At 38.5% G+C, this 10,962-nt stretch overlaps 1 protein-coding gene across 1 annotated transcript in view; it reads right to left on the bottom strand.

Annotated features, from left to right (window-relative positions):
• Positions 1-1,888: 1,888 nt before the first annotated feature.
• LOC129125701 (mitogen-activated protein kinase kinase kinase kinase 4) overlaps positions 1,889-10,962 on the bottom strand; it is an 88,447-nt gene continuing 79,373 nt past the window's right edge. The window contains exons 30-31 of the mRNA XM_054641274.2: positions 6,471-6,613; positions 1,889-5,666 (exon numbers count right to left, since the gene is read on the bottom strand). Of these exons, the coding sequence (XP_054497249.2) occupies positions 5,583-5,666; positions 6,471-6,613 (227 nt within the window). The 3' untranslated portion in view covers positions 1,889-5,582. The remainder of the gene's footprint in view (positions 5,667-6,470; positions 6,614-10,962) is intronic.

Here is a 10,962-nt window from a genome sequence, read left to right as displayed (position 1 = left end):
AAAAATGAACAAATGATCTTGCACAGGATGTGATTTCACATCACATACAATGGATATCTATGGTGTGCATTTTTTTTTAGCTATTAAATAACCTGTGGGTATAATGAGGAAATCTGTGGACCGCCCCTAGCTTATCTCCACTTTTGTCTGTGCTCATGATGGGATTTGCAGAAGAAACTTATTCATACACAGGTTATTGTTACATGTGCATTTGTTGCCATTTTTATTGTGGGTCACTGGGGTTTCATTCATTGAAGCTGAAGCTTTTGTGGAGTGGTAATGGACTGATGGGGACTGATAGCAGAGTTAATACTTTATACTGGACAAATCTGTATGCATTGCAGGTTCAGATAAAAGATTGCTCCTTCTCTTAGGAACTTGCTCCTGCTGCCTTCTTTCCAACCAGCAGAGGTCCAGCTAACACACCAATTTCAAAACTGGAACAAGGGTGTATCTTGCTGTCAGTGTGTCAACACCAAGCTTTAAAAAGGTTATGCTGTGAGTTCATCAGATGTAATTTCCCTACCATACCTGAACAGTGGGACTGATATGACTGGATTAGAAACTGGAAGTTGAGAAACACTCAGAGAATGAATCAGTAATGACTGGAGAGGAGCCATCAGCAGATGGCTGTACCACATCACAAGAACTGAGGGCTTTGTGTTATGCTGAGCCTGCTTCATCAGGGTGTGCAAGCAGCTCATTGAAGACAATATGATTTTTATATGCCTACAACCAAGTGTGCTAAACAATAGTTGTGTTCACCCCTGGTCAATCAATAGTCTCAAATTCTCAGAGACAATTAGCAGTCAAATATCTTGGGTTTTTTATAAAACACACCTTAAGAAAAGAGTTGTTAGCCTTTACAGCAGTGACAGTGAGGAATGAGCTATGCTGAATAGGAGGATGCTATTACATTCTGTTAAATTTTACATTAAAATACATTGGAGAAATGAAAGGCACAAAAGAATAAAAGGTGATGCTCTAGATTAAAAAAAAAAAAGCTGGTGTGCAAGATCATAAAGCTTACTGTAAAAGTTGTTCACCACAAAGTGTTTTGAGGACAAAAATAGAAAAGTTTTTCTGATGCATTTCACCATTATTTCCTAGATGCTTTTATTAAATCTTCTTAGAAAATAACAGAAGTGGTTAAGTAATGCTAAAAGAACATTTTGGGTGATTACCCAGCTGACATTCCCTTGCCCTTTAATCAGCTCTCTGCACTTTGAAAAGCAGTTTAAGAAAGTGGTGAGTTATCAGCAGGAAAATTTCTTACACTTTTGGTGTGTGGACCTTTGACTTACTGCACAGATTTTAAAATCTATAGAAGTCTTTCCTACAGAGTGCAGGTTTGCTTATGCTTCATTTAACTTAAATACAGCTGTTTAACCCTGGATCTGAACTTGTAACCCAGCTTTTATGATGGCCTTTGGAGAAACAATGCCAGTGGCAATAAAGACTATGTGAGCTTACCTGAGAAAAAGTGACTTGGGCTAACCTGGCACTCAGGCTGATGTGCACAAAAGCCAGTTCTTGTAGCATCACTGACTGCAAGCTGTCACTTTGCTGTAGTTCCAGTGCCCTCATGCCACGGGGTGTTTGTGTGAAGAGAAGGGCAGACACACAGAAATGCAGGGAAGCTCATTAGCAGCACACACAGCACTGCACTGGCTGTCACCCTCAGGTGCACTCTGTCCACTCTGAACTCTCACACTGTCACCTGGACATCTTTATCCATACAAGGATATATATTTGCTTTGTTCCTACAGGCAGATGTGAATGTTTCCCTAAGAATGGTGACTGGATTTGGAAAACAATAACAAAGGTTTCTACAATTTTTACAACAGCTGATGTCAATATAACAGAATCATTACAAGTGTGATACTAGTTTTGATTTTTCAGAGTATTTTTATTACTGTTTCAATTGTACAATTTCCACATTAGAGAACAATACATAGCATACAGTACATAACTTGCATGGTTCCCAGGTTTTGAAGTCATGTTCCAAGCTTCAGGCTGCAAAAGAGAGTTCACCATGCCTAAAATGAAAGCAGGCACATACACACAGTTCTACATTGCTGCAGCATCAGCACAATCTTGTGTGGCAAATGCAACATTATGAGCACCACCTGTCATTAGGAGACTGCATGTACCAAAGGGTTGATGACATGGATCCTTAACATTCTGCCCCTGTAGCATTTTTTCATGTCAAAGTGACATCACTAGGAAAACACATTAAGCAGTATACTCCTTGGTTTTAAAAGTTAGTGAAAGGGTACAGCTAGTGAAACACCTCACAAAATGAAATTACAAATTTGATATACATTTTGCATAGTTAAAATTATGTCTGGGTAACCTTGGTTACTGGTTTTTTACATTTTTTTCTTCTGTCCTTTGTACTTTTGCTTTGAGCTGAACAGTTATTCAAAATGCTCCCTCATTCAGTGCCCCCCAGTCATTTCAGACACCTTTCCATTTCTTTGGCTACTTTCTTTTCCTTAACATCTTTTAACCTTTGTATTCCTCCTACAGCAATATGCTGTGCCAGACATCCACTCCCTTACCTTTGGCTACTTGTGTTTCTTTTCTTCAGCTTTTCCCTCCTCTTCAGTCACTTCCTCTTTCTTCTGTTACTCTTCTCAACATCTCTGAGCTCTTTCTCATCTTCAGCCTTTCTGACTATCTCTTGATAGAGGGACAATGCCACAGGTTTCTCCTTGTTGCATTCAGTTGCTGTTGCTATTTGCAATACCACTTCTAAATCCTTCAAAAGCATTCACCTCTAAGTGCCTCATGCTTTCCATAATTACACATAGAAAGTTTTTAATGTTTTTTTTACAGTGAATAGAAGATGAAAATCCAACTCACTGCTTTGAATTGGAGCTAGAAAGAAGAAAGCTAACAGAGGGAAACAGAATGAATTATAATCCCAATGTAATAGTGCATATTCCCTCTCTTGAACTTGTGGTTGGTTGGGTTTTTTCCCTTTTAGCATAAACTTTTTCACAGTGTGTCAACGTATTGTCATTGTAATTTTATGCTACAGTAAACTTAAGCTTGATCACATTTGCTTCTTAATCTGTTCATATGACTTGTTATAAATTCCCACTGTTCTTTGCTAAATTCTTTTTAACTAGTCCCTAGCATCAGGAAAATATCAGCCTCCTACCTGTTGACACCAGAACAGGGGAGGGACAAATCCCATGCATTCTCTGTAGTGCAGAGGCTGCTGAGATAAGCACACTTTCAAAATATTCCAGGGCAGCCTGGATCTCTGATTACTTGCAGCACGAGCAGCTCTGCAAGTTTTGCACACCTATTGTGTGCAAAATGAAAGCTGCTCTTCCTTCACAGTCTCTTGGACTTTTAAGTCAAAAGCAAGTTGCTTATAAATTGATTGTCTCCAACTTAATTTTTGCTAGTAATTGTAACTTTTATCTCTGATTCTGTTATAGATTTGGACTTGTTTGGTTTTGTTGGTGGCTTTTTTTTCCCTGTTGTTTGTTTACTCTATAAGTCCGATGCAACAAGCCCAAATTTTCAGCAGCACAGGGAGCCAAGCCAGGCTTTGCTCATTTGCCCCAGCCCTGGCCCTGGCAACAGGCAGGAACATTACTACAACAGAGCTCCTGTTGTCACACAGCTCTGCTCAAGCAGTTTCCATTCAGGTTTCAAGTCTGCACAAGCTAATCACTCACATACATTAAGAACCACTTTGAGTATTTAAATGTATTTGTTTAGTATGGCTTCAGGCTTATTTTTCTGTTAGTTAAACATTTAAAAGGAAAATTCTTCATTAAAAAGCACTATAGATTTTGAGATAAGCTAGTGCCTGTGAAAAGTGCTAGGTTAGTAACTTTGGAAAGTGCAGTCCTGCAGATAGCCAAAAACATAAGAGCAACAGTGCAGGCCCCTCTGACGTGCCTGCAGCAGGGAGGTGCCAGCCCAGGGAACAGGGGGAAGGGTGATTAGCCCCTAATTTGATTCCCTGCTGGGACAGCACAGGGACACGGTTCTGAGCACCTGTCAGTCACAGCATCACTGCCAGCACCCAGACTGACACACAGCACAGCTGCCAGCTCCAACAGCTCTATTTCTGCCTCTTACCAACACAGAACCATCATCCTTGAGGTAGACAAACACACTTCTGAGATATTCCAACACACTTTTCCTGCACTCTTCAGTATCAAATATTTCAAGTAAAAATACCTATTTTCAAGCACTGGAACCAGTGATTTCACTTTTGCCCACAGCATTATCCCTACTGTATCATGTCTGGAATGAGCTCTTTTGTATTACATTTGATGCTCTACATTTTCAAAGCACATCCAAAAATCAGCTACATAAGGATTACATTAAACCCTAAAACTGAATCATAGTATATGATTGTATATAGTGTGTACATATATATATATATGTATATATTATATCTCTATAGGTTTATGGCCAACTTATAAGCCCCTGAGAACAGAGTTTATGCAGAAACACTGGCACCAATAACACTAGAAGACGCAGCTTTATTTAGGTATAATTAGCATAGAAAGCACCTGGACTTATTTATATTTTCTATTTATAATAGATTAACTCTTTGGATATTTTCATAGCTATATTAAGAATACATTTGTTAATCTTAATATCTGTTGTGGAAAGATTATATTTACATACAAATACACAAAGACTTCATGTGAAAAAGCAAGAAGGAAGAAAAGAAAGTGCCTGCTCTTGTGCCCTTCTTTATATACATGGGTAGTGCCTTTAAATCAATTCATATAAGTGTGGGTCCCAGCTGTGAATGAAAGTTACAGGTTCTGTTTCATAATGCTTTATGTATCTACGATTTTGACAGAGTATTTAAACTGTTTTTACAAATACATCCTACAGTAACTGTGTCTATGGGCTCAGGCATCCAGCCCTGAGAGAAACACGAAGTCTGTCCCTCCCTGCATTGGTAGAAATCTCCCACCTGGGGCACATGTTCAGAATTAACTATTTTTACAACTCTGTACTGAAACACACCTGTCCACCCAGCACAGGGGATGATCCCTCAAGGTCCAAGGAGGATCCCTCAAGCATTCTGGTCTGGCTGGGACCCACCACAAACCCTTTTACTCCTTCCCTGTTGTAAGGCTTGGACAAGTCATTCAAGTTAAGACAGTAACAGCTTGCTTAAAACTGCAAAAGGAGCCCAAACCAAAATAGATTCCAACTGTGGTTTTGTATCTACCTACAGCTGTCACTGTCCATAAAAAGTGACTTCAGTTCAAGATACCAACATTACATCACCTGTGAAAGTGTAACTGTCCATTTTTCAGAGTACAGGAGCTTCTTATATTGGCTACATTCTTCACTAAAGTCTCCTAATACAATCTTTGTTTGCAACAAACTTTGAAAGACAACTAAACATGTTTGCAATACTTCAACAGGAAAATGGAATTCTTTCCAGACTGAAAGAATATGAATTTTAATAAGTCAATAATGACAACATTTTTGTAGGTAAGAAGTACAAATTTGTGTATATTACCTCTGAGAATTTTACACTGCTACCTACAGGGAATTTTTCATTGTCTTCATTTTGATGTGCTTTACCAGTTGAATAGTACATTTTGACCAAGAGTCATAAAGTATATTTGACTGCTGCCTCCTGACTGTACAGATGCAAAGAACACCTTGAAAGGGAAAAAAAAAGAAGAAAAAAAAAGATGCGACTGTCAGTTTATATTTATGAAAATATTTTTACTCATATAAGAAAGGTGATAGAATGCCACAGTCCCAAATACAAGGATACACATATATCACAATTGAATTTTAATCCCCTGAGAAACTTTTTAAAGTGAAACTGTATATACCACTGTATATGCAGTGGTACAACTGCATTTTTAAAAATGTATTTCTCTCCCTATTTGAAAATACATAGGAGAACATTTAAAAATAATTATCTAAGGTTTTAGGATTTCAGTTTTCTAAATATGACAGTGGGACTAAACAGATTTCAGAGAACATTTACCAAAATTGCTATATGCAAGAAATCATACCTCATTATCCATACCCTGGTGTCTGCAATTAGGAGTGTTGGGGTTTTTTACCCCATGATGACTGCTCTAACTCATGTAATTTCAGTAGTTCAGGAGAGGCAGTCCTGTAGCTGGGAATTTTTGGGGCTCACTCACTAACCCTCCCCACTACACCTGTGGTGCTGTGCAGTTCACAATGCCTGCATTTGTTTTCACTGATAGCAGTGAGGGCTGGGTGGAATAGAGAGCTCTAACAGCTGGGGGTGGGAATGTGTGCAGCATCCCTAATGAATATCCATAATGGGTGCTTTGTGGGACCAGTGACTACACTGGCTTTGAAGAGGGAAGTTGTACCAAGGTAGGAAATAACCAGTAACAAAGTTACCAGAATTAACTGGTGTATCATAGTCAGCTGTTACTCATTTTTGCTAAGTCACCACACTCTAGTCATCTCTGTACCTTGTCATTTCTTTCACATAGAAATTTTAGCTTCTGTGCTTTCTTGTGCATAAATACTCCTTCCAGATTTCCTGTTTCCACAGAGCGTAGTTCAATTGCTTTTTCTCCCCAGCCCATGACCTGATTGGACTGAAGGAGGTAAGCTAGAAGACAAAAAAAAAAAAAAAAGAAAAAAAAAAAAAAAAAAAAAAAAAAAAAAAAAAAAGAGGTACTGTTTAACAGCTGAAAGACTGATTCTTGCCTCATTTATGTTAATTATGGATCTGATTAAGTTTGCATAAAAAAGCCTTAGGAATAGTAACTAAATTTCAGTTTGTCCTCTTAGACTTATTTTGAACTCTAGACATAAATCTTAACTACTACTGTATATCTTAAACTCACAAAAGCTTGGAGGAAAACTCTGAAGGGCATCTTGCTTAACCACCGTCCCCCCTCAAAGTGGGGCCAAAATAGACAAGGTTACTCAGGACCTTGTACAGATATGATTGGGTGGATATTTCACAACCTTTCCAAGACCCTGCTGCAATGCATCACTACTTTCAAGGCTGAACATTTCTTCCTAATATCTTGGTGCAACTTGTGCCCATCTTTGCCTCTCATCCTTTAACTGTTCATATTCAAGAAAAGTCTTGACTGTCTTCTTTGTACCCACTGTACTCTGTTTCTAGTAGGAAGCAGAGTTTGTATTTACTATGGAGTTCAGCTTAGTCTGAAACCTGAATACTTCAGAATCTGAGACCATGGCATGATTAATTTGTTGTCTTCCCATGCCTGGTTATATGCAATATTTCCAAAACCAAAAGAATATATTCTAGCACTGTGGAAGCTTAGTACAATACTCCCATTAAATCTGGCAATAAGAAACTGGAATAGTGATGAAGGAGTTAAGACCACCGATTTCAAATTAGGCACAGTTTCAGTGAAAGACCTCTGACTGGTACTTGTATGGGCTTCCAAGGTAAAATCACATTAGTTATGCTCTATTGGTAGTCAATGCTCAGAAATTGTTCTTCTTGCTCAACTATCAACTGTTACTGTATTAGTCTGAGAATTCTGTTGCTCTAAAATGATGTAGAGGGAATGTGTGCACTGGACTGGTTTTTAGCTTCCTTTGACAGTGTATATCTGCCCTACATTATAGTGTGAGCAAGGTCTGCTTCTTAAAACCTTCCATGTTGATTTAGGTTTTTATCTAAAAATTGAACTTTCAGTGCAGACTGATACTGGAAACAACAGCCTGCAATCCTGCTTGAGAAGGACAGCAGAAAATAAAGGCAATATGCCCACATGACTTTATATACTTCTAGCAGGGTTGATTTAACATTAACTTGGAATCCTTGCTTTATAATTGTTGTTAGAACAAATGTATAAAATCATACCTCCTCGGAAACACATATGGTTTGGTTACAGTGTTGTGATTTTAGTTTCCTCAGAGTCTATAAATTTCCCCTAAATCTGTTCAGAAGACTTTCAGTTATTCTTTGTGCACACTGAAGGCTTCCCTGCCACTAGTTCTGAGAGCAAGATAATTCTTTCCCAGTATTCCAGTCATGAGTAAAGAAGAAATGAACCTGTTTTAAAAGCAAAGCAGCAGTGAGTAACCAAGGGTGAGTGGCAAAAGAGGAGGAGTATTTTCTAAAACTCAAAGCCATGAAATGAATATATTTTACAATCTTTTCTTTATGTTTCAGGTTGTACAACAGGGCACCATTGCTGTAGGCTGTGAAGAAAGTGTCATTAACACTTCTGAACAGTGCAGCAGCAGCAACATGAGCCCAGGGCAGCACCCATGCAGTCTACAGTGTTTGAAAAGTAAGCCCAGACCACACGTAAAGTGAAAAACATCAAAATGATACAAGACTCAAACTTTTGCTATTTTTTGTACCAACTGACATCACATTAACCTTTTCAAAGTTTGCTTTTGAACACAATAGAGACAGAGGCAGCCTGTGGTTCTGGGGGTGGGAAGTAAGGCAGGTGCATGTGTATAAACAGCATGAAACTGTTCTGTGGCTACTCTGTTTAGTATAGGTCATATAGGTCTAGCAACAAAGAACTAGTAAGTCTCCTGATCTTTTCCACTAGATGAAATCTACACTCCAGCTGCCACTATGCTGTGTCTGTATCTGTGCCTTTGGCAGATTTTAATTTGATAGCTTCCTTGCAGCTCCCAGGAACCACTTCATTAGTGTCTGCTGCAACCTCTAGGTCATGTGCTGGGCCACTTCTGCTGTGTTCTGAAGAGATCTGACCTCCAGGCAGTATTCAAAAAGGAACTGAATAAACCAGATACACCAAGTTCAGCCCTGATGCTTTCCTGTCTGCCCAATATACCCAGAACTTGGCAACTGACAATGGCAGGTTTAAGTACAAGCAGCAAAAAATTTCAGTTTTGTAGCAGAATCAAAAAATTCTTTCCCAAATTTCTTCTGTGAAACAGCATGCAAACAAAATGGCCTCATTATACCATTTGCACAGTTGTCCAGTAATAATGACTTATCTATACATGGAGATTAATGTGAAGGATAGCAGGTTATCAATTCAGAGGTCAGTACTGAGTCATGATAGTCCTCCCATGTGGGAGCTCTTAGAGGTGTTTCATTTGAGATGAACTGAGAGCAGATACTCAAAGTTGTCTTATTTTGGAACAATAGCTCCTATACCACGAGCACCTTGGGAACAGTTACTTTGAGTCCACTTTCCACTGCAGCTTTAGATAAAAATATGCTATGCTTCCAGCTGGTATGTTGTAGAGCATTGAGGCAGTAATTTAACCACCTTTTGGTTACACTGTCTGTTTCTCTACAGAATAGGCTTCTAAAATGTACAGAGAAAAGGAAATAAAGACTTTTACTAGTTCCTCTGGGAATATCCAGATTTGTGTCAACCCTTCATGGCTACATACTATAAATAATTCATTACTCACACAAACAGGCAAGAGTGCTCCCAAATCTTATTAACCTGATGTTTCTTAATACCTTTTTGAAACCTGTTTCATAGAAAATATTACAGCTATATTTATATTTAGCCCTACATATGTGTACATTTTTCAGATTAAACATAGAATACTTCTACAGTTTTTTAATTTCCCATGGGATTTGAGCTTCCTCTCTCTGATTTCTTATTAACAGATTGGTCACAGAGGTCCCAATTTCAGACTATGAGTAAGATATATTTAGATTCTCTGCCCTAAATCCATCGATTATAATACAAACTTTTTATTTTTTTCTATCAAAATACTCTTACCAACTACAAACATTTCTTTCAAAATACTTGTTTAAAGAAATCAAGAAATGAGAAAAAGATGACTAGAGAGCACCCTGAGGGTAACACAAGACCCTTTTGTCTCTGCAGCAGGGAGTGAAAATTGAGATATGCTCATACAGACTTCAGGAGGTTTGAAATGGGCATAGAAATTCCAGGAAAACAGGATTTTTTAAGAAACTGTTAAGTTGCCCCTAAGCTGGGCCATTCAAATAACAGTTATTCACACTTCTCTTACAATGTTTTTGTCTGCAGCCAAGGATATCAAAGGATTAAGAAAATTAATAGGAGTTAGGGGTAAAATTATTAAAATAACAGTTAACAGAGGCCTTATCTGAAGTTTGAGTTGTTGTTTATAGGTTAGGTTAATTTTTAGTGGAAATATAATTTCAATCAGAAGTCAGATTTGATTTGTGCCACATCCCAAAGATGGGCTTTCCCTAAAACTACTCAGGTAGAAGTGAAAGGAAAAAGGTGAACATCCTTGATTTTTCACTGTGCTATCCAGTTTCCTCCAAGCTAATAACAGGTTTCTGTGCAGTCTAATTGTCTTGGGCTTGTTTTGTTGGAATGTTTGTTTTAAAGTCAAGAACAGGAGTGAGACAGAAATTAGCAAGTGATAAACTCAAAAATCTGCCTATGTTGTGCTTCATTTTCCCCACTGTTAGCCTGAAGCCCTATGGGAAAGGTGAAACAAACAGCTGTCCTGGCTGCAGTACAAGCAGAATCTCCTCCTACACAGCCAACTGCAAGCATGGGGAGATTAAGAATCTATCACAAATACCCTGGGCTGGCAGCCCTGTGAATTTAAAGTGCTAAAATGAAGGGGCCATTTGACAGCAGTTACAGATCTCTTCAGTAACTGACCCCTCAGTAGCTGTGAATTTCTACATAAAACGCTGTGAGCTATGAACAACCAAAACACTTCTTCCCCTCTGTAATTCACATCATTCTCCCTGTGGAAACTGGTGGTAAGCTGCATCCTCAGTGAAGTCTGTCTGTATAGTCAATGTGTGATGCAATAAACAGTGTGACAAGAATACAGACTGTGTCCAAATGGGAAGCCCCTATTGCAATCATTGGCTGTGTTAACACAAACACCCATAAATCTGTTTACTCTTTCACACATCTGCTTTGCTCAGAAGCTGCTTTATGTGCCATACAACCATTTTCACAGAGATACAAACCTCATAAAGAAGTCAGGCTTCATGCAGCAGCATCTTATATT

Source organism: Agelaius phoeniceus, chromosome 14 (assembly GCF_051311805.1).
Source record: "Agelaius phoeniceus isolate bAgePho1 chromosome 14, bAgePho1.hap1, whole genome shotgun sequence".
In the NCBI taxonomy this organism is placed as follows: Eukaryota; Metazoa; Chordata; class Aves; order Passeriformes; family Icteridae; genus Agelaius; species Agelaius phoeniceus.
Note: the sequence above shows the minus strand (reverse complement) of the source record. Positions and strands in the feature narration are given on the sequence as shown.